The sequence below is a fragment of the Zingiber officinale genome, chromosome 8A (genome assembly GCF_018446385.1).
Source record: "Zingiber officinale cultivar Zhangliang chromosome 8A, Zo_v1.1, whole genome shotgun sequence".
Classification (NCBI taxonomy): Eukaryota; Viridiplantae; Streptophyta; class Magnoliopsida; order Zingiberales; family Zingiberaceae; genus Zingiber; species Zingiber officinale.
The window spans coordinates 99,819,696-99,843,851 of NC_056000.1; the positions used below are offsets into that span (position 1 = coordinate 99,819,696).

Sequence of the window (24,156 nt, forward strand, 5' to 3'; positions counted from 1 at the left end):
TACTCTAAAAATTCCTAAAAATCTCTAGAATATTTTAAAAGTATTTCCAAATATTTTTATGGACTTTTAGAACTTGAAATTGGAAAAATTGTGTCGTTACAACTTTTATGTTTTGTTATCTTTTTATGCAAGTAGTTAGCATTTCTTTCCTTGTTGAAGCTTAGTTTAATTTTAATTTGTTGCTTGGTTAAGTGTTTAGAGTTTAAATTCAAGCTAGGGTTTTAATTGGTGTTGAAGATCAGATTTATTTGCATCTTGTATTTCATTCCTTAGTTTAAGAGTGTGTCAATGATTTAATCTCAATGTAGGAGTGACAATGCGTTAAGGTGTGATTGTTGGCACATAGGTAGGTTTTAGTTATGCTTTAGATTAATTTCTTTACTGCTGTGTTTTCCTTTATAGATTTATATTCAAAGTTTTAAAACCCCCAACTCCATTTTTATATCGAGAACCCCAAAAATAGGAATAAAAAGACAATCCTAAATTACATTCTACCGTTGGTTCCTCGGATCGATCCTGGGCTCGTTACTACAACGTTATTGTGAAATTAAGGGGTTCAGTGAAATATTAAATTGTGAATTTGATAAGCTTGTTTGTGACATTTAATATAGATTCGCTTATCAAATTTTGGCGCTGTTGCCGGGGAAATTGTAATATGCAATGTTTAATAATTTTAGGATTGTTCTTTATTTTGAAAAACTTTAAAAATATTGTTGTTAGATTGCTTTCATGTCATATATCCATGTGTTGATTTTATTTGTTCCTGAGTCTTCTAATTTTATTTGCTAGTGCTTCAGTGTAAGAACAGGAAATTTATTTGACCATGGATCCATATCAGCATTTTGGAGATTGGAGGGAGAGCTATTATTATCAGCCTCAGTACTACCTACCTATGGAGCAACGGAATAGGTACGAGGATGTACAAGAAAAATTTACAGAGTCAGTTTGGAAATTCAATGAAGTTATGCATCAAATGAGTGTGCATCAAGAGCAACAATTTACAAGGATACAGAATATACAGAGTTAGTTAGATCAGATAGCATCATCTATTAATCAGTTACAAGCACAAAGAGCTAGTGAAGAGGTGGATTGTGGAGATCTTGTCAGGCCTGACACTACTTCTATTTCTTCACAATAATTTTCTAGTTTTATTTGTGATGATAATGTAGTTGTTAAAATTTCTGATTCTACTGATGTTGTTGCTTTAGATGATGTGAATGATGCAGGTATTGTTGCAGAAGATGATTTAAGTGTAGGGGAATGCTTACTGGAAGCATTACCTCAAGAATCACCAAGAGTTAAAGATGTAAGTGTAGGGACTTGTGCTATAGAGCCAAGCACCCAAGAATCACTGCATGAAGATGTACATACACCAGAATAAGAGTCTGAGCAATTACTTGATGAGAAAGAGATAACAAACACTACTCCAGGTACCTCTCAAGATAACAAGGTGAGTATTTTGTGTAATTTTTCAGAGAATTTCATAGAGGTACCAATTATTGATTTTATTAGATGTGATGCATTTCTTGATATATCTTTTACCCACACTAATATTCTCCTATTTTCTTTTTGCTCCACATGTGTGTGGGAGGTGTTTTCTTTGATTGATGTTGTAGGAGAACCTAAGCTTCCGGAGTGGGTGCTTAAACTGAACCGATTAAGACCTCCAGAAAGACTGGTGAAAGGAAAAAGGATTAATAAGAAGAATTTAAGTGGAACCATGATTACTCCACTTTCGGGGTGGATTCTTCTTCTAAACCTTCTCTAACCACCGAGAAATGAAAGGGGAGTTGGTTCTAATTTTACTTACTCTTGCATTTAAATTCATGCTTTGTGTTTAGTTTTTCTTTAATAAATTCTTTATATGTGTCTTTAGTTTTATACTTTGCACTTTGCATTTTACTTTCATACATTGCATTTAGTTTGGTATACATAGCATGTCATTTGAATAAAAGTCTCCATGAATTGTTTAGTGATATTTTTAAGATGGTAAAAGTTGTTTTAAATTTGATCATCAATTTTAGGTCATTTAACATAATTGGATGCTTTTCTTGCATTATATTGGTTAATTTAGTGGTGGATTCCATTTTGATTAATTAAGCTTGATTGTATAAAAAAATACCTAGAGAGGACCACTTTAAGCCTATACACGATTATATTCTTTTGTGTGGCATGCACTTACAACAATTGAACTCTAGAACTTGCTTAATTTCTTTTCAAAGTCACATTAGCATTTGTGTGCATGGAAATTGAGGATTTTGTCAATTTTGTTTCCCTTCATACTTTCCAATTTCTTCCTCCACAATTTTCTTGAAACATTCTTATCTAGCATTCTAAATCTTGATCATTTTTGCTTGTCATTCTTCTTTTGTTGAGAGTTTTGGATTAATTGCTTGATGAGTTAGATTGCTAAGATGGACAAGGTTTTATGTGTTGGGGGAGGGGTTTAATTGAAATTGAGTTCTTTTATGTTGGGAAGTGAGTGAATGCACTGAAAAGAGGAAGCATAGTGGATTTTATTGGCTGGTGTTTTTTGCTAATAAGTGATACATTTAATGTGTGAGTAGAAGTGTTATCAATAGCTTGGAATTCCGGAAGCTGTGGAAATCTGCAGAATTGAAGTACAGAGACTTTTACAAAGCTGGAAATTTAAGTGCAGAGCTGAAAAATGAGGTGCATTTTGTATCAGATTTGTATCAAGAATCAAGAGTAGCAATTTAATCAGAAAAAGGCCCAAGTGAAGCTCTTTTGGGTGCAGAAACAAATGGAATGAAAAGCTGAAGAAATTGCGGAAATAGAAAAGAAAACAAATGCAGCTAGTGTGGAAGTAATGGTGTATCAAGAATTCAGAAGCAGTATCAAGAAAAGAAGGCAAAATTCAGAAATGCAGAATTATACAGCATAAGTGATATTGCAGATTTGTGCCAAATTGGGACATGAATTGAAGTTATTTGGAGATGCTGATTCTGGATTCTGTAATTTTATTGAAGCTGATCCAGTGAAGATTTCTGACTTGCTGGGAGTTAATTGATGGGTGGACTAATTGAGATATACATATCAAAATTAAGATGAAGTTTGAAGTATAGATGGTATTAGAAATCTGTTTTATCTCTGGAATGAAGAAAGTCTGATTTTGTGAAGTTACTTATTACTGAATCAGAAATCTAATTCTGTATTTGTTGAACTGATATTAAGATGAGCTGAAATTCTTAGCTGCTGATTGATGTTAATATTCCCTGATTTCCAAAACTGAAGTTGTAGAAGTTACTGAATTCAGTTAATTGTCTAACGAGTTGTAGATGGCTGCATCAATCTCGACTCATACAATAGGAATGCATTACTTCCACATTTCTAAGTTGATTAGTAGGGGAAAGTGCAGGAATGCAATGGTGCAAGAAATCAGATTTCTGACACTTAACCTGGAAAACACCTTGCTGGAATCAAATTTCTGGAATTGTGTAATATCTGTGCAATGGTTCCTGAGATTACTAGTGTTGTTTCTAAATCTGAATTTGATTTTGGAATCTGGATTGGAGATTTAGGATACTTGAACTACTCTTATAGTCTCAAATCTGTTGGAATGCAGTAAAAGTGCATAAATAGGACAACTGCAGGATATGAGAAATTCTAAACTTCGTATCAAAGGTGTATCAAAAGATTAGGAGCAACATCTAAACAAGGAAGAAATCAGAGTTAAGTCCTGGATGATGCAGAACAAATGGTATTTCAGCCTTCTATGACCTCTACAAATTCAACTTCAGACTTCAATTCCAGAAACAATGCATTCACTGAATATTTAGCTTAAGTCCTAATTAGCTTCTAGTACTGCAATGGATAGAAACTTCAGATGGAAAAATTTGTTGATCATAAACTGTATTAAAATTTGGCACACAGTTGCTTCATCAATTCCGAATTCTGAAATCAGCAGCAGATTTCATAACAGAGTTTCAAAAACCCCTTCTGGAATTGCAGCACAAAAAGACTTGAGATGAAGAATTGCCAATTAAAGATCTAAAGACAGCTTCCTCCAGTAGATTTCTGAAATTAGAATCCTAGCAATTTCTAGCTTAAGTCATAGAAATTTGCAAATGCAGAAAAAAGAAATCTGCAGAATTCTGAAAAACTGCAGAAACATAGAAATGATGAGTTTAGTATCAACGTTGTGCCGGAAATCAGGAATAGCCTTAAAACCAATGTGAAACTCATGTTAAGTTCTGTTTTGTGCTGAAAGAAATGGTATTATACCTTCCATGGCATCAACAAAATAAAAAAAAATGGAAGCCAGAAATTTTTTCTGGACACAGAAATGCAGAAACAGGAGGTTTTTGTAGTTACTGAAATTTGACTTAAATGGACCATAATTCGGAATTCAATTGGTGGGTAACCTTTCATCAATGAAGCACTTAAGCATTGCATCCTTTACTCTGGAAAGTTGAAGTGATTTCAGTAAAGCTTGAAGTGATATATGCAATAGTGTGATTTCTGTTATTATTGAAATTGCTGAATCAATTTTGATTCTATTATTGAAGCTGTGATCTCAGGAGCTATATTAATAGCCAATCGGATGGTGTTATTATTATGTAGGAGTGATGAGTTAAATTGAATGATTAACAAAGTGTGATAATTGTTTGTGATATGGTTGCAGTTATGTAAAAGCTGTAGGAAGGAGAGCTGAATTCTTGTGCTATTGCAAGGGAAGTTTATACAGATTGCTGAAACTTGTGAAGACTCGATTTGAAGTCTTCATACTTCTAGTTCATGGAGTGCTATTTTAATTGTTAAGTCCTGTTAAGTCCTTAAATTGAAGTTACTTTCGGAACTTGATTCTGAAAATGAGAATTCAATTTACAAACAATTCTGAAAATGTTGTGTGGATGGTGAATTTTGTCCGGGAACCATAAAAAAATTTAGGAAGACCTTATTGATTGATTAACTCAGTAACATGAGAATTTCAGAAAAAAAAGTTTCAAAAGTGAAGAGTTTGCAATTTCTTTAAGCCTGTCACCTGAACCAGAATGTAATAACTGCTGATTTCTGGAAATGCCAGCTGCACTTCAGTGGAGTTCATTTGAATCAGAATAGCTGCTTATTTCCAATTTCTTTGTCCAGATTTCTGAAATGCTGAAAACACAGAATATAATATTTGAGCAGTTGAAATTCATATCAAGTTTGTGATTGGAACCTGAAGTGAATTCTATGAGCAAGATTTGCTGTGCTGATTGATTTCCGGAAGTGTAATTGGTGAAGATTTTCATAAGATCTCTCTGCTGGACACAAAAGGATTAAGAAAGATGTTTTGCTGGAAATAAATTATAAATGCTGAATCTAACTATTAGAGGGCAGTTGGAATTCATTGAAACTTCATTGATTCTGATTTCTGAATTGTTTAGAGGCAGAATTCTGTTGTGAAAACTAAATCTGCTCTTTGGAAATTTATTGGAACTGAAGTCTATTATTAGTTGGAGCAGTAATTCCTTAAGGTCTTTTGTAGTGCCAAGCTCATTTGCTGATTTTGAAGAACAGGAAGTGAAACTCAATTTTGTATGGGTACCCCTGCTGGAATTGGATTGCTGAAGTTGAATGCTAGATGTAAGGGCAGAAATGAAGGCTAACAATGATGCTAAAAAAATTCTGCATTTAAAGATCAGATAGAAGGGATATATCAGGGTTACAAGTGTGCCATTTTGTGAGTTGTTTGTGCCAAGTTTTCTAACAACCCTTAGGGCAGTTAGAGATCAAGTGAGCAGAATTCTGAAATTCTGAAATGTAATTGTATTCAGTGCCAAATCTGATTCTTCAAATCTGTTTTGTTTTCTAAACTAGATATGAAATTGATACCTGAAATTGTTGTGGAAAGAGTAGGCAGCTGTAGATGATCAATGAAGCTATTGTTTGGAAATCATGAATGTGTTTTATTGCCCGAGACGGACAAGATTTTAAGTGTGGGGGAGGGAGCTATTTTCCATTAGCTAATGTGAGTTTGTTTTTGTTTCAAAATGCTAGAATTGAAGTGGAAGAACAGTGATAAAAAAAACAGTGAAGAAGAGAAGAGAAAAATGGCACATCCAAAGAGTGTATCAAAAGAGTATCAAGATTCTTTGTTTGTCATCAAATTGAAGGGGAGGTTAGCTTGATATGTTGAATTGTTAAAAACAAATGGTATTCATCTCTTTTCACATCAAAATGGTCAACTCATCAAGTATATTCCTCCAATACTCTCATCTTCTAAATTTTTCATTAAATTCTTTTCCTTTGCCACTTCATTCACTTAAATTGTTCTTATTGATCCATTTTAAATTTTTGATGATAAAATCCTTTTGATTCATGTATGCTATGCTTATGGTGATGGAGAAGTAGAAAATAAGCAAGCTTATGGTAGTGAAATGTTGTGAGTTGCATTGAGTGAGTTCCACATATATGCAATTTTGAGTGTGAGAGCTAGAATAGGTAAAAACCTTGTGAGCTTGCAACTTGCTTAATTTTTCAATTGGATTGAAACTACCATACCTACTGATTATTGTTTGGATTGTATTCATGATTGTTTGTAATTTTTAGATGGTCTTAGTTAAACTCTTTTTACTATTTCTAGGTATTGCTAGGGAATTTTCTATGGAGATGATTTTTAGTTTTCTTTACTTGCATGGGACGTTCAAGACTAAGTGTGGGGGATTTGATAACCATAATTTTACTACATTATTTTGATTCATTTATGCATGGTTTTGATGTTGATTTCATAGTTTAAATCATAGTTACATCACATTTTGTGCATAGTATGTATTTTTGGACTTAATTACAAATTATATTATTTTTTGGTGTTATTTGATGCTAATATTTGATTCTTATTTTGTAGGCATCAAAGGATCTTGGATTTGGATCTATTTGGACCAGAATTGGGCTCGAAATGGAGTTCAAACGAGAAGATCAAGCTTTGAAGTATTATGAGTCATTTATCAAGAATAGGACAGATCTGGACCATCCGTTGAAGATCTGGCCGATCCAACCTAATGGGGAGCAGATCCAAGCCATTGATGAAGATCCGGAAGTTTTGATCCAGATCTGAGTTCATCCATCCATTGATCCAGTCGGATTAATCTGGGCCATTCATTGAAGATCGGCAGATCTGGGCCATCCAGTGATGATCTGATCGATCCGACCTACGGGAGGGTAGATCTAGACCCTAGATCAACATCAGTACCTTCAGATCAGAATTTGGATGAATTTTCACCATTGATTTAGCCCGGAATCATCTCAGTCGTCCGATCTGATCCAGATCTGATTTAAATAGAAGCTACAGTAGCTACAGCTTCTTCGTCGATCCCCTTCGCGCAGCTCAGTCCCGGCGCGCGTCTTCCAGCGGATTTCGGCCCCGATTCTTTCTCCAATCGATCTCTCAAGCTTCAACTTCATTGTAGAGCTTCACGGCAGCTCATCCCGATCATCTGGAGCCGCCGGCAGGTGTTCCTCCCAGCGCAATTCTCTTTTCTGTGATTTTCTGTTCCCGCCGAGATTTGGAGGTGGTCCTCCAAATCTACGGTATCTCCGTCCATCAGCAACACTCGGAGGTGGTCCGCAGGTGTTCCTGAACTCCATCCGATGCTCATCCGCCATCCACAGCTCCACTCCAGATCCAGAGGTCCAGATTAGCAGATTTCCAGCATTTTCGGCAATTCTGGGTTCCGGGATGTTCTTAGCTCATCGGGGGTGGTCCGTCGGCGTTGTTGAACACTCCTAGAGCTGATAAGCACTGAGATGCTCCATTGAGGTCCATAGTTGGGTGGTCTCGACATTGGCACTCTTGTGTGACGGCAAGAGTGTGAAGCTTTGTTAGATTGGTTAAGGGATTGGATTGGTTAGGGTTTATTTCTTTTTCTTACTGTTTTATAGCTTAGCACAGATTACTTTTATGTTTTGTTATCTTTTTATGCAAGTAGTTAGCATTTCTTGCCTTGTTGAAGCTTAGTTTAATTTTAATTTGTTGCTTGGTTAAGTGTTTAGAGTTTAAATTCAAGCTAGGGTTTTAATTGGTGTTGAAGATCAGATTTATTTGCATCTTGTATTTCATTCCTTAGTTTAAGAGTGTGTCAATGATTTAATCTCAATGTAGGAGTGACAATGCGTTAAGGTTTGATTGTTGGCACATAGGTAGGTTTTAGTTATGCTTTAGATTAATTTCTTTACTGCTGTGTTTTCCTTTATAGATTTATATTCAAAGCTTTAAAACCCCCAACTCCATTTTTATATCGAGAACCCCAAAAATAGGAATAAAAAGACAATCCTAAATTACATTCTACCGTTGGTTCCTCGGATCGATCCTGGGCTCGTTACTACAACGTTATTGTGAAATTAAGGGGTTCAGTGAAAAATATACATTTGTACAATTTGATTAGCGGATGTGACAGATTCGCACTACATCAGTGTGTTCGGCCAAGAAAAGAAAGGAGGAAGAAGAAGAATGCTAAGGGTCTCTTCACATTCACAACTAATGAAAATCACTTTCAAAATGATTTATATAACCATCCCATGGTATACCAAGAGTCTTCACCCTTTCATCTTCTAATCCAATAGCTCAAAATCAACCATTCAATCCAATGGTTGAATTTTGACCATTTAACTTCCTTTGTGAACTCAAGTTCACCCAATGAGTCTAACCCATTGATTCCCATGCAATTAAACTTAATCCAACAATTGGATCCCTTTGAGTCTAACTCAATGAGTCAAATTCAGATTACACTTAATCCAATGATTCATCACATGAACCTATCTCCATATCAACTTGTTCTTTGTGTGTGACCCTATAGGCTCTCGTAACATTGGTAATGTACCTAAATCAACATTTGCGATACATAAATAATGAGTGGCATCTAGCAAGGTATCATTGCTACCCAAGTGACGAGAAAATCGAGATCTGACCTAACCTGTCCGTGGCTATCATTATGTATGACTTGGTCCCTCTATCCTTGATATCTAGATTGATCAATGAGGCATAGACCGTGTCATCCTCTTATCAATCTTTGTGTTTCTTGATCTCCAAGTAGACACACTTAAACAAATGAACTCAATATCTCATATTGATTCATTTACGCATGGTCATGCTTTCTTGTGTCCTACTAATTAAGGGGCCCACAGATATCGCTTCCGTCATATGGAAGGGATAGATCTCATCTACATCACTCACATCCCTCCGCATAATTCATTGCATACCCAGTGATCGACTTTATAGTCCACCTTGTTACGGGTGACATTTGACGATACCAAAGTATACAACTCCTTATGTAGGGAACCGTAGTGACTTCAGGTCTAAGGACTATTCATACCAATAGTCACATGAGAATGTTTATGACACTCATACGACGATCCATGAAATATTCTCATGGCGGGTCATTCAGTATATATTCTCTAATATATACTCATGTGTCAACCTGATTTCTTATATCCATGACTTGTAAGATCAAGTCATCCGTTGACCTACATGCTAGTCTCAACGCATTAATATTGTCTTTGTATATTAATGCTCGACTAGGAATAGTTAAGAGTAGTGTTCTCTACAATATCTCACTATCAATTCAACCAATTAATATACTGTAGATAAGAACCTACTACCCAAGGACATTATCATATTTATTCAATTGGCACTAAACTGAAATAAATATAATAACCACCTTTTGCCTTTTATTAATAATGATATATGATACAATATGAGCCCTTTACAATCATCTCATAATTGGTACTAAGGCTAATACTAACAGTTATAAGCACTAGCGATGACTCACTTAGGATTAGCTAAACTACTGATGGTTGTAAGTTATCTAAAGAAAAGAGATTTAGAAAGCAGAAACGAGAGCTAGCAAAGAGGAAGTAATTGACTTGGTTTATGAAGAGTTCTAGGAGTTCGGTTTAATTGTGGTGGTATTGATGTATCACATTCTATCCTTTACTCATTGTCCTTCAGCATGCATTCACTGGAAGCTAAAGCAACTATCCTTAAGTATCAAATAGAGAAGATCCTTATGAAATCCTATTACGGTTAACCCCTGTCACTAGGGCGCCTCAGTATATCACAAGAACGCAACTCTAATTGGTGTCCTTAAGGATAGAAATAAGGAGCTTAGCTTGGTCTCTTACTTCCTTGTGGAGAAGTTGTCTCTCCTTTCAAGGAAGTACCCTAGATGTCCGTGAACGAGTTACCCTTGTCACTAGAGCCCCTCGGGAATACGATCTAAGATACTCTCTCTATGAGGTTAGCAATTCCTACACAATCAATTAATACGCAATAGACATACATAATAGTTGAAACAAAGCAAGCGAAATCATTCAATGAATAGAGGCATAATGTGATTCTTACATCAAAATCAATCCACAACTACTCCCTCATCCTAGAACAAGGAATATACTCCATAGACGCTGGAGAAAAACCCGAAGATATAATGTAATTAAACATACAATTCTCAAAACACAGAGAGAGAAAGAGAAATGATGCTTATCCAATGACGATGAGTGATCTTCGGATCCAATCCTCTAGAGTCGATGTGGTGATGAAGGATGTCCTGGATGGTGTGGAACGACACCAAGACGATTCTCTCTTTGATGGCTCACTTCTCTCACGGCCCCCCCTGGAGAAGGGTTTAAAACCCTATTTATAGGCTAGGGTTCAGCGTCGCATTACACGATCATGCCAATATGGCACGGCCGTGTCTTCTTTTATCTCTGGTCGTGCTTCACGACCGTGCCAATTGGCACAACCGTGTGGATCTGGGACTCAGCTTCTGGGACACGACCGTGCAGGATTGCACGATCATGCGTTGCTTGATTGCGGCCATGGGGGGCACGGCCGTGCAGGATATATTGCATGGCTATGCAAGCATTCGTCTCTAGTTGACCACACGACCGTGCAAGAGTTGCACGGTCGTGCACTACTCCTCTTCTGTTTGGCCACACGACCGTGCAAGGTTGCACGACCATGTTCTCTGGCTCATTCCGATGCATCGACAATCGATGTTTTTGCTTCGAAAGTTGCCCCTGTCAACACAAAACTAAACAAAGAGCAGATATCCAAACAAAATAGTATATATGATGAGTATATGATAAAAGAGAAGATCATGCAAAGAATATATACGTATAACGCAAGTGAATGTGCGTCAAAACATGCATAAACGATCATAATATTTACGCACATCAAGGGACGACTTTAAACCCTTGCCTTCATCAATGGTCGAGCAGTGACCTTAAACCCATGTCTTCATCAGCGGTCGAGCGGCGACCTTACGCCCATGTCTTCATCAGCGATCGAGCAATAACCTTAAACCTATGTCTTCATTAGTGATCGAGCGATAACCTTAAACCCATGTCTCCACCGACAGTCAAGCGACAACCTTAAACTCATGTCATCATCAGCGGTCGAGCAGCGACTGTAAACCCATGTCTTCATCAGCGGTCGAGCGGCGACCTTAAACTCTTGTCTTCATCAGCAATTGAGCGACGACCTTAAACCCATGTTTTCATCAATGGTCAAGTGGCGACCTTAAACCCATGTCTACATCATTAGACGGTCGAGCGACAACCTTAAATCCGAAAATGATCGGTCAGCTACACAGATGACTCGTTGTCGACCATATAGGCTACACTTGAGTTTGTGCGACAACACTTGAACTAAAATTTGAAAAAATTAAAATGCCCAACAGTGAGAAAACATATAAGGGTTAGCCAGATGGACAAGTCTTCATTAATACTTCAAAAAAATTTTACATAGGTGAAACTCTCAATAGGCTCACTCTAAATAATCCAAAACATCGTCGGGCAACGACTCGGTCAGCTTGTCCTAACTGATGACCTTGCTTGTCAAGGCAAAGAGGAGGTAGCCACCTTCTTTCAGTTGATCAAGCGTCCTGTCGATAGTCAGGTCGAATAGACGGAGTGCCCAATCGGTGACCTTATCATTAAAAGCATTAAAGCGAATGTAGGCTTGTTTCATAAGATCAAACCTGCTCGACTCGGTTCCCTGGTAAGTCTCTAAGGTCGTGTGGGAAGCCTTCAGCTCTTCCTTTAACTTGGCAAGCTCTTAATCTTTTGCCATGAGTTGGGTCTTCGCTGCGGTTTGGTCTGTCAATCACCCATCCCGCTCGGGCTTCAAAGTGGCCTCAGCCTCCTTCAGGTTCTAAGCCAACACACGAAACTCTTTGTTTTTTATCTTTAGATCTTCAATGGCTCGAAGTTTCCTAGTGTTGGCTGAGTGGATTTTGGACTCAAAGAAGGTGGCCTGTTTATTTTACCTCTTGCTCAGTGCTCTTGCCTTTCTCCGCTTCGAGCTGCTCAGAGCTTTTATTTATATCGACCCTTAACTAAGCCATCTCGACATTCATCTGCTCTACTTGTGCGTGAGAAGCAGGTGACTGGCCACTCGAAGCATGAAGCTGTTGGACTTCATGCTCCAAGTAACTAAGCTTATGGCATATGGCCAGGCTTTCCACCTAATACTACAAAGAACGTTAAGCATTATACAAACTGAGAGGACGAAAGAAAGGGGAAAGATATATATATACCCCAGTAGACATCTTGGTGTGGCTATTCGCCAGTTCCCCCAGAGCTACCACCGCCGCACGGGCTTGTGCATCAACCCATATCTATGTGAGCGACCCTTGTATTCTATTTGATGTTCATGGGTGAGGGATACTAGGTCATTCGGATGACGATACTCGTCAGTCAGCAAGTGGATGATTGTTGTTATCGATCTCTGGCCGCTCAAGCTAGAAGGTGCAGAAGTCGTCCAGCCGGTTGGCTGTGAGGAGACTGATCCGATGCGGGACACCTACGCCACCAGTAGAGATGGGGGCATGAAGGCGGTCGATGGTGTGCAAATCATCCCTTGAAGCAGCCCGAACAATGAAGGTGTCCAATTGGAGGACAGAGACATAGAGAATTCGCCAAGGCCCTACTCAGGAGGTGGAAGGGAAGTCTCACCCCGCTCGAATGGGGGTGGAAAAGAGGTCTCACCCCACTCGGATGGGGGTCGAGAGATGGTCACGGTGGGGGTCTGTAGGGCTGAAGTTGCAGTTCGGGAGGAACCTTTCGCTTGATGCATTTTACTATGTTACAGGGGCTCGTCGGAAGTTGTCGACTCCGAAGCGACATCTATCGGGACCATGGATGGTAGTTCAGGAAGAAGGTCCATTGTGGCAGCCGCCGCATCACTCACGGTTGTCCGACTTCCTCCAGTGCCGCTTCCCAACACTTGAGTTCCTTCTTGTTCACCGAGCGGATCCTCGTGTGAACCGACTGGCGACAAACCGCGACTCTCCAATTCCACCACAGCCATAGCATTGATTTCTGCGTCTGCGAGTTTGGCTTTACCGCCCAGACGTGCATGCAACATAACTTGGGCTGCAAAAGAAAAGGAGAAATCAGTTAGATTCAAAAGTTAGACCAAGAAGGAGTGTATCTAGGCTGGACGGAAGCCTTGTGCAGATCGGGCTCAGGCCAAACACGTAGAGGACACCCCCCAGCAGCAACTTGTGTATATGGTATTTCTGCCCGGCCAAGCTGGAAGATGCATGAAGATAGTCCGAGTAGCTCTTGTATTTCTTGAGCTCTAGAGAGTTCGACACCTCTAATTGCCATCTGGTTGGAAAGTCTAGTTACTCGAGAAAGTGAACGAAAAAGTAGTAGTCCCTCCAATACTTGTTGGAGGATGACATCTTATCAAAAAAGACTAGGCCCACTCGAGCTTGAAAGAAAAAAGTCCCTGACTCGGACAGTTTGGGATAATAGAAATAGTGAAAGAGCCGCGAAGTGAGGGGAATGTCGCGCATGTGAAACAGAACGACGACCCCGCATAGTAGTCGAAAGGAGTTCGACACTAGTTGATGAAGAGGAATACAAAAATATTTATAAACGGCAGAGAAGAAAGGGTGGATTGGGAACCACCGACCGGTGGTAAATTGGTCCCTAAAGAAGCATACAAATTCCATAGGCGGATAGTGTAGGATCGAAAAGAATTTAGATATCTTCACAATAGCATGATATTGTCCACTTTGTGCCTAGACCCTCATGGCTTTGCTCTTGGGCTCTCCCCAAAAGGCCTCATGCCAATGGAGATATCATTTTCTTATAAACCCATGATCTTTTCCATGTGTTTTCAATATAGGACTATGTTTGTAACCTTGCAACCCCAACAATCCCCCCCTCAAACAAAGGACCATGGGCTTCCCACGTCCGATCCTCGACCCACCAGGTCTTCCTGCCCCTCGGTCTACTCGACCTACTAGGACTTCCTGCCTCTCGGTCTACCCGACCTACTAGGACTTCCTTGCCTAGCCGCAACTAGGACTTCCTGCCCCTCGGTCCACCCGACCTACTAGGACTTCCTGCCTGGTGTCTGGTCCTCTTGATCCAAACATAGGAGCCCCCACTTTCTTTATTCGAGGTTAATATTGTACTCACATGGTTCAATCAGACCATAGCTCTTGTGCACAGTCGGCGGTTAAACCTTCTGGCAGTCTGGGCTCTGATACCAATTGTAGGATCGAAAAGAATTTAGATATCTCCACAATAGCATGATATTGTCCACTTTGGGCCTAGACCCTCATGGCTTTGCTCTTGGGCTCTCCCCAAAAGGCCTCATGCCAATGGAGATATCATTTTCTTATAAACCCATGATCTTTTCCATGTGTTTTCAATATGGGACTATGTTTGCAACCTTGCAACCCCAACAGATAGTTCGGGTGGTCAAAAGCCGAAGGAAGACCAATTTGATAATCGGATGGATTTTCAAAGGCAGCTCTCAAACTCTCAGCATTGTCTCCGTCGAACCTGGACTCAATGGAGGTATACCAGAGCCCAGGGACGGAGACAAGAGATTGAGAGGAGCTTGCCTTTGGAAATAAAAAATGACGGAAAACAACGAAGAAACTCAACTGAAAGAGAGGACACTAAGAAAGGACAAAAGACAGATTCGATTGAAAGGAGAAGAGAGCTTACTAGAGAAATCACTGAGATTGATGGAAACGGTGGAGGACGCAGTATCACTGAGATGCTCACCGACAAAGACGAAGACGCAAAAGTGAGGAAGATAGTGAAGCACGCGAGGCTTATAAACCTCACGGCCGATCGATCTCAGCCGTCCGATCCAAGTTTACGTAAACCTAAAAGTAGATCCAACCGTTGATTTTGAAAAGGTGCATATCTCATCACAAGCGAATGTTCGCCTATCACATCAAGTATGAGGCGGTAGTAAGGGACACGTGTCCTGTGGTCACCGGATAGCATTTAATGCACTTAATTAAAAAGGAATGTCCATATGTTCAACTATAATTAACAGGGATTTACACTGTCTTCAAGAAATATGAATGATGTCAGCCACAACCAGACTCGCCCTAGGACACACATAACAGAAAACAATTTATGAAGTGTTGTTGCTCATATTTCCGATCGATGCAAGGAATGAGCCACAGGACTGAATCCGACAACGGCGAAATAAAGCCGAGTGACGTCAGCTTGTGGTGCAACCAACGATTGCAGATCGAGCACAGTCCGATCGGACACTATAGCATTCGGGCTGAACGAGCTTCAATGTCACCAACGATATCTTGTCCAGTCAGTCAAACTTGCAACCTTCTTTGACTAGACTTGAAGGGGAGGCTTGTGATGCGGTGGTAAGGAAGAGCCTACCTGACATGAGTCAATTGTCACGGTATAGGCCAAATTCAAGGTGATCCACACCAATGAAGTGGATCATTGGCCGATCGGGGAGGCCCTTGTCCGATCGGCCATTTGAGTAAACAATTATAGTTAGTCCTGTCGGTAGGAGAACAAGCAATGCGGGCGGGGAGCCTGAGCCGAGCGGACCACTTGTATGGCTCGAAGAATGGCGTTGGCATTATACATTTAATGAAGCAATAAAATGGTAAAAGAGGAAAAGACAAATAATTAATAAAGAGAAATCAAAATAGAATACGTCATCTATCATTAAATGAGAAGAAGTCAAGACAAAGATATCCTCTGCCGATAATCATTATCATTAAATAGGGATGATGAAGGATCACCAAAAAAGGTATAAAAAGGGCACGCTAGGTATGAAGAAGGGAAGAAAAATCTTTATCCTTGGTACACACTTTTTTCTTCTCCTGTTTCTAACTTGAGCGTCGGAGGGCCAACGCCAGAGACCCCTTCCCTAGTTTTGATTTTATTTTGCAAAGAGCGACGTCTTCATCCAGTCAGCGGAACTACCACCTCCCTAGCTTTCTAGCTTCATGTCTTTAGACATGATCAGTTGACATGACAAGAAGAAGAAGGGACTTATGCATAGCTAACTCAAATCGAAATATATGATTCATGCACACTATTAAGAACAACATGAACCCAACTGACCGATCTCTACTTGTAAATATGTATGTGAAGCTATCATGATGGTAAGGTGGAAACTTGGTTATAAACCCCAAAAAATAGTGAATAAACTAATTTCTACTAATCTGAAATATACACATTATACAATAATTTGGAGCATAAGAAAATTTCTAACTTCTAGGGGGGAACAAGTAGACAACATGCGTACAATTGTAATGCAAGAACATGATGAATAAAAATCTCTAAAACAATGATTAAATCTACCCTTATAGAATCCGAAATTTGAAAGTTTTACAATACAGTTTGAGCATACGAAGTTCTCTAATTTCTAATGGAAAATAAATAGAAAACATGAAAAAGTTCTCTAATTTCTAATGGAAAATAAATAGAAAACATGAAGGAATTGTAGAGTAATCATCAACATGAATAACCTCTAAAATCAGTGATTATAACTAAGATGTATGCATTCCATAAACAAAATTTAGACTAAGATGTTTGTACTTAAGAGAACATAATTAAAACTATGATGATTGCACTTAAAAAAAACGGAATTAAAACTAAGATCCATGAAAAAAATGGATTTAAAACCACACCCTATAATATCCAAAATTTATATCAAATTATAAACCTAATTAAAAATGTAGATCCGTTACATTAACGACATCTTTACTGTCGGTCCCATGGATATAGAGGGAGGTACATGTAGGTACATAGGTGTCAGACGCATGGTGGGGTAAACCCTAGGTCGTCAGTTCCTGAAAATTGACCCCTGATTATTACGCGAAAAATATCATGCGCCCACAATCACAAGTAAATAACATGTCTTCCGAATTCTTGCTACCAATCTCCTTCCTCTCCTTCATTTAGAGCTTAATTAAAGCAATCACAAGTAGAGAACCTGTCTTCCGAATTCTTGCTACCGATCTCCTTCCTCTCCTCCTTCATTTAGAGCTTAGGACCGACGATGCTTTGAGGTGAGGGTCGAGGCTTAGGGCCAGCAGAATTTTTTTGAAAAGACGAGGGATTTGGAAGTTGACAATTTTATTGAGGTGGGATTTAAAGTTTGGTCTCTTTCAGCCCCAATCCTAACAATCAGGAGGCCCGGGGCGAAACAATCAAAATAGACCCTTAATTTTTTTTCATAAAGTAAAAATTATTTATAATGATTTCTTTTAGTTTTTCTAGATGCAAAATCATCTATAATATTATTAATTTCAAGATTTTCTAAAATATCTTTTTCAATAGATAAAATTATTAATCCATGCAATCTCTTTGTGATATTATTGATCTCATGTATATTCTTAACAATTTTAATTTCGAGAAACTCCTTTCAGTTGATCTTACGGTAACAGACATAGTTAACAATATTTTCTAAGCAATTGCAACATTTGGATAACAATCTATATTTTTCATAAAATTAAAAATATCAATTGCTGACATTATCTCATTTGGTAAAGTTACTTGTAATATTTTTAATTCCGTAAACAAATCATCTAATTCAACATCTAATAAATTTTCATGCGTAAAAGTGGATGTTAATACAATATTTTCTCAACTCATTATTATGTAATGATTTTAATATTTTCGAATCAAACAAAAAATCAAATATATTTTCAAATATTATCATTTCACCAAATGTTTTCATTACAATAATTGTAAAGCTATAATTTAAATAAACTGAATAAAACTATAATTTAAATCAATTTAAATAATTATATCTGGATGAAAAAGATGAGTAGATCTGTAGATGACAGTCTGCAACCGTCGCAACTCGCAAACCTCCGCACCGTAAGCTCAAAACCTCCAGGAGCAACATGTCGGAGGTGGTGATGCAGCTGTGTAAAGAAGTGGCAAAGTCACAGCTTCACTGTAATGCCGTCGCGGTCTCATGGAGTCGCTAGTAGAAAAGAGAGCAAACAAAAATAGACAACAGTTTACCAAACCTAATTCTTAAAACAATTAATATATATATAATCATTTAAAAGTTAAAAGTTGTGGGCCCTTCCAAGAAGTTGAGGTTGTGCGGCGCGAAAGACAAGGTGCAACAGTGAAAAGTTATAAAACTTAATTTTTAAAATAATTAATATATATATATATATATATTATATAAATATTTAATATTTGTGGGCCCTCCCAAAGTTGGGGCCCTGGGCAATCGCCCAGGATGGCCCTGCCTCTAGGCCGGGCCTGGTCTCTTTTTTATTTCCTCTCATCCATGAATCTCCTCCAGACGATTAATTACTAAAATATATAGCTTTGTATAATTTTTTTTAACAAGAATATTGTCCTAGCTTTTATGCTAGTATTTTCTATAAAAGGGACACAATTAGAATTTTTTTAAAAAAATCATCTAATATTTTTTACAAAGAAAATTTTGACTTAGTTCTTAAATTCGAATTATCTTAAGTAGCAATTACCCTCTCTTTCAATCTCAATTTAGACAATTTATTAACCATGATTTATCTCTTTTAAATATCTGTAGGGCCGGATCCAGGAAACTGTTAAGGTGACCGTTCCATTTTTTATAATTTAAATAATTTATTTAAATTAGATATTTTATCTTATTATAATCATATGTATAGAGTTAACGTGGGTGGATGTAGGACCGTTTAGAAGATATGAATCCTTTATCACTCTTTTCGACAGGGAGGCGGGATCTGTGTTCATCCTAGAGGTACCGCCGTTTTACTTTTACTGCTGCTAAAGGAGGGAAATGTACTACCCTTGGAGGAAAAAACGGAGACGTCCCTTCAATTAAAAAAAAAATGGAGACGTCAAGTAGCCCGCGTCTGAGCCTCGATCGACGAGGAGTCCGCACCTCTCGGTTGCGACGCACCCACCAGAATGGCGAAGCAAAACAAAGCCGTCTGGTCTGTGGATAGAATTTGAGGCGCTATCCTGCAATCAAATATGTGACGACGAAGAGGAGCTCGATCGAGCCCCTCTCCGACCTCTTTAACCACCCTTCCTCACTGCTCTTGCTCTCCACTAGCAGCAGCGGTCATGGCCAGATTGGTGGCGGCTCAACCGAAGCAGGCCTCCCCATGGGCTACCCCACTTGCCCCCTCTTCTCTTTCAGAGTTCCATGCAGCCGCTCTCGACCTCTCCAACATAGTAAGAATCACTCTTCCTTTTAAAGTTGGGATCTTGCGATGGCAGAGAATAGAGATGAGATGCTATTGGTGTCTCCTAGAGGAAGAAGAGAGTATGGCAGAAGAAGGGGGCGCTTCGGGTCGCTGCTGGCTTGAGTGCGAGGAAGATCCTCATCATGGGCGGCACCAGATTCATTGGGGTTTTCTTGTCGAGGATTCTTGTCAAGGACGGTCACCAGGTGTTTGTTCTATTTCCTCAATGGCGTTGACTCTTTGCTAATTAGTTGTATCGTGGTTGGCTATTGTGGAATCAATGTCGATTTGGTTTCCAGGTGACTTTGTTCACCAGGGGGAAGGCACCCATCACCCAGCAATTGCCAGGGGAGTCAGATCAGGACTATGCAGATTTCAAGTCCAAGGAAAGTTTCTAATTTGTCGGAGTCAGCATGGAACAAAAATATTTGGTTCTCGTTATTCTTGTATGCATTCGATGAATATGTCATAGAAAGCAGCCAAATGATCCTTTATACTGTTTCTTCCAACTAAATTAACAAAACTATGTTCTTGAAGTCAGCTATTTTCAACTTCTTGAAATGTCTAGTTAAGCTCATTTTTTGAATACTCAGAGTCAACTTATACACATGGTGTTTACATATGTAACTTACGTCATGATGTCTCAAGTTCTAACTCTGTTGCCTGCAGATATTGCATCTGAAGGGAGACAGAAAAGACTTTGAATTTGTCAAGACGAGCCTTGCTGCTGAGGGTTTTGATGTTGTTTATGATATCAATGGTGAAATGATCATTTGTTTTCTTGAATTTTTGGTTTATGATATTATAGATCATGACCTGATGAAAATTTATTGTATATTTCAGTCATTTATGTTTCTCGATTGTTATTGTATAAAGATTTTGTTTTGGCAAACAGATGAAAATATTCTTTCACCTTCAATTGTTCTTTCAGGTCGTGAAGCTGATGAGGTCAAGCCCATATTGGATGCATTGCCAAAACTAGAGCAGTAAGTTTCTTTTCCTTTTGGGGAAATTGAAACCCAAGATTCTTATTGAACTCTTAACATGGGTCTAAGATTAAATGACTATGCAACTTAACATACTATCTTCAGGCATTTTGGGGGGTTTATTCTAAGCCTCTAAATGCTGAAATTAAAATATTCATAATCCCAGAACAAAATATGATAATAACGTTGATATATAGATCTGGCTATTACTATGCTAGTGATGATGGATGGATTATATTTATGTACCCGGCCCCAAATTATTGAAATAAATATGGCGAGCTGTTGTCTTTGTCATTTTTGTTAATTGTATATCATCCATTATCATGAAGCAACTATATGTCCAACAAGCTTTATAATGTTCTTAGACCTCCACCAACTGTTCATTACAATATTAGGGCAACAGTGGGTAGGATCATGTTGGGTTTCAAAGAAAACCAAAAACCTGGGAGTATGTTCCGTAGTTGGTTTGAGTAGGTTCAAGTTCAAAGGCTTCTTTTCTAGAGTCATTTTTTTCCCTTCTGGAAGTATGTTTTTGATGATTTTTTTCTCTCTTTGCAGATGAAAGTTGGATTTGATGAGATTAGGTTGTGAATTTTTTGTAAAAAATGTTTATTGTTATATATAAAATTGAATATATAATATTCTTTCTCTTCATATATGAAATTGAATATATAGTATGCTTGAAGTGTTGGATTGGATTGTAATCTTAACTTAAAAACAAACCCTATCCATGACTAAAAATTGGATGGAAAAAAAAGAAAAGTCAACAAGTTATTAATATTATCTTAGTCAATTCAATCTTTAGTTATTATCTGGTGGATTTTGATTTTACTTCAAATCTGTATGTACTCTAACATAATCTTAGTCCATTCAGTCTTTGACATGGATTGTCTCACAGGTTTATCTACTGTTCATCCGCTGGAGTATACCTCAAATCTGAACTCTTGCCGCACTTTGAGGTGATTCTTTGAGATGATATATCTATAATTTATTTTGTTTTCTTGTTTTGTTTGTGTGCACTAATTTATTGAAGTTACTAACAGACAGATGCAGTTGACCCAAAGAGCAGACACAAAGGCAAGCTTGAAACTGAAAGTTCGCTAGATTCCCGAGGAGTAAACTGGACGTCTTTGCGGCCAGTCTATATATATGGGCCCTTGAACTACAATCCTGTTGAAGAATGGTTCTTCCATCGCTTGAAAGCTGGAAGGCCAATTCCAATTCCCAATTCTGGCATTCAAATCACCCAGCTTGGACATGTTAAGGTTGGTTTTCTATTATGACTATGTCTATGGGAAAAATTAGCCTAATAATTAGAACTTTGAAGGAAGTTGTTGTATCTTTTGTTGGAGGATCACCTAGGTGGAGGGGGTGAATAGCAAACGACACCTGCAAATTTGATTTTACACAAACTCTTGCTCTCGATAGCTAGATTACAAGCTCAATCATGCTAACACAAGGCTCTTTATATGGTTCTCAGTCCGCCATCGATTACTACACCTACGATCTGTTAGTAGATCACTCCCGGAAAGCCCACTAACTTTCTCCTCTTTGATTAGCTACTAGAGATGAAGAAACTTCTTACAATCACAAGGATTATAAAAGATTACAAGGAGAATTAGCTTCTAATGGTGTTTGACCAACTCAATTTTGTGAGCCTTCAAACCTCCAACCGAGCCTTCTTTTATAGCCTTTAAATCCTTTGCTATAAGTGTTGTCTGTCGCCTAGTAGTCGAATGGTCTGTCGCCATTAGTCAACTGCTCTATCATCATTAGGTGATTGGTTTGTTGCCATTAGTGGATTGGTATGTCACCATCAGTCACTGCTCCATTGTGATTCGACCTTTTGTCATGCAGAACAACTCCTGATTGTTTTCCACGTTGGCATCTTTCCAGCAGTCGACTCAACCACAAACAAAACCATTTTATTCACTAGCTTCTTGGATGCACTAGTCGACAGCTCCACCAATCAACTGAAAAACACATTCCAGCCGATTGGAAAACACATTCCAATCGATTGCTAAACCCTAGACTTGGAGTATTGAATTTCTCAGCCACCATTTGACTGTTAAACCTTTTGCTCCATGTGTCTTGCTGTAGTGCCTACACACTTAAAGATACACATCAAATACAACAAGCAAAGCCTAATTTGGTCCAAAATTTCAAAAGTCAAGGTCACACCGAATCACTTGGAGCACTATTGCACCATCATCTTTGACGTCAAGACAAAATAGCATGCATATAAATTAAGGAATATAGCCTCGAGGCTTCTTTCATTGTGGACATCCTTTTGATTAAATACTGTTTTCATTGTAGGATCTAGCACGGGCTTTTGTTACGGTTCTTGGTAATCCAAAAGCAAGCAAGCAAGTATACAATATCTCTGGATCCAAGTATGTGACCTTTGATGGATTAGCAAGGGCATGTGCCAAGGTAATATATCTGTAACTAAGAAAATATTATCAATGAACTTGTATACTTTGATTCACTTGTTGAAGGAATAAATCTACTTTTATTGGATTGTTTATACATTTACAGGCAGCTGGCTTTCCTGAACCAGAGATTGTTCACTATAATCCCAAGGAATTTGACTTTGGGAAGAAAAAAGCCTTCCCATTCAGAGACCAGGTATATTTGGATCATTGCGTCATAATGATCTAACTTCACTATTCAGATTACATTTAAGAACAAAGTGCTTTTTTCTCGAAGCAATCAGTCGCATAAAACTGATGAATATATGAGCAATTCTAGGTGCAACTTCTGATGAGGGCCTTTTTCTTTGCTTTGCAACTGAGTTGCATAAGCATATACTATATATCTTAGGAATGACAAACCTCTTTGCCATGTTGCAGCATTTCTTTGCGTCAATCGAAAAGGCACAGAGAGAGCTCGGTTGGACTCCAGAGTTTGGCTTGGTTGATGGCCTTGCTGATTCATACAACCTAGACTTTGGTCGGGGCACTTTCAGAAAAGCTGCAGACTTTTCAACTGATGACATAATTCTTGGCAAATCATTTGTCCTTCAAACCTGAAGTAACTTGAAAGTCAATGAACCAAACAACCTTAAAGAGAGTTCGACTGAAACCCAAGTTATTTCTTAAAACTGTGTAACTTCAAGTAAGATCCTTTGTTTCTCGTGCTTCCACTTGGGGCATTATATTACTTCATTATCCAACAGGAAGATGGATGGCTGCTAATATAGTCAAACCGCAAGTGCAAAATTTTATTAAGTAATAAAATATTGATCTATAAGAACTATTGATTAAGCATTACCTGAGTTTGCAATACAAGTTACCTAGATGATTAAGATTGTGTGGGGTCACAAGAACAAGAGAGGGAGTTGAGAGAGCAAGAGAGAGATTTGAGAGAGGGTTGAGAGCAGAGAAAGTGAAGGGAAGGCAAGCAATCAAACGAAGAAGTTGGATTGGGGGATGATTTTTAGATTTTGATTTTGTCACAATGATTGTAAGCACCTAATTTATGTTTGATTTTCTTTCCTCAATGGTTATTTTTAGAGGTAAATTATCCTATGATTTTCGTTGTGAATTTCTGGAACTACACTAGCGTATCCGTTCTAATTCGTCGTCTATTTTTAAAGTGATAGATATGAGAGATTGTTTTCTCAAGGAGATCATTTTCACATGATTCCACAATCCCCGGGTTACCTTCTCATACTGTGTGACGACGAATTGGAACTAATCCATTAAGAT

The 24,156-nt window shown here is 38.3% G+C and overlaps 1 protein-coding gene across 1 annotated transcript; it reads left to right on the plus strand.

Annotated features, from left to right (window-relative positions):
* Positions 1 to 19,151: 19,151 nt before the first annotated feature.
* Positions 19,152 to 23,718, plus strand: LOC122009875 (chloroplast stem-loop binding protein of 41 kDa b, chloroplastic-like). Its single transcript, XM_042566182.1, has 10 exons — positions 19,152 to 19,449; positions 19,529 to 19,666; positions 19,760 to 19,846; positions 20,130 to 20,220; positions 20,392 to 20,446; positions 21,345 to 21,405; positions 21,490 to 21,711; positions 22,763 to 22,879; positions 22,985 to 23,074; positions 23,299 to 23,718. The coding sequence occupies exons 1-10, from the start codon at positions 19,339 to 19,341 to the stop codon at positions 23,476 to 23,478; spliced, it is 1,152 nt and encodes a 383-aa protein (XP_042422116.1). The 5' UTR covers positions 19,152 to 19,338; the 3' UTR covers positions 23,479 to 23,718.
* The last annotated feature ends 438 nt before the right edge of the window (positions 23,719 to 24,156 follow it).

What these genes read in the sequence shown, in the direction of transcription:
- LOC122009875 (XM_042566182.1), top strand. Translation starts at nt 19,339, where the DNA reads ATGGCCAGATTGGTGGCGGCTCAACCGAAGCAGGCCTCCCCATGGGCT. An exon ending in ATGCAGATTTCAAGTCCAAG is followed by an intron (nt 19,847 to 20,129) that starts GAAAGTTTCTAA and finishes TGTTGCCTGCAG; the next exon opens with ATATTGCATCTGAAGGGAGA. An exon ending in TGTTGTTTATGATATCAATG is followed by an intron (nt 20,221 to 20,391) that starts GTGAAATGATCA and finishes TTGTTCTTTCAG; the next exon opens with GTCGTGAAGCTGATGAGGTC.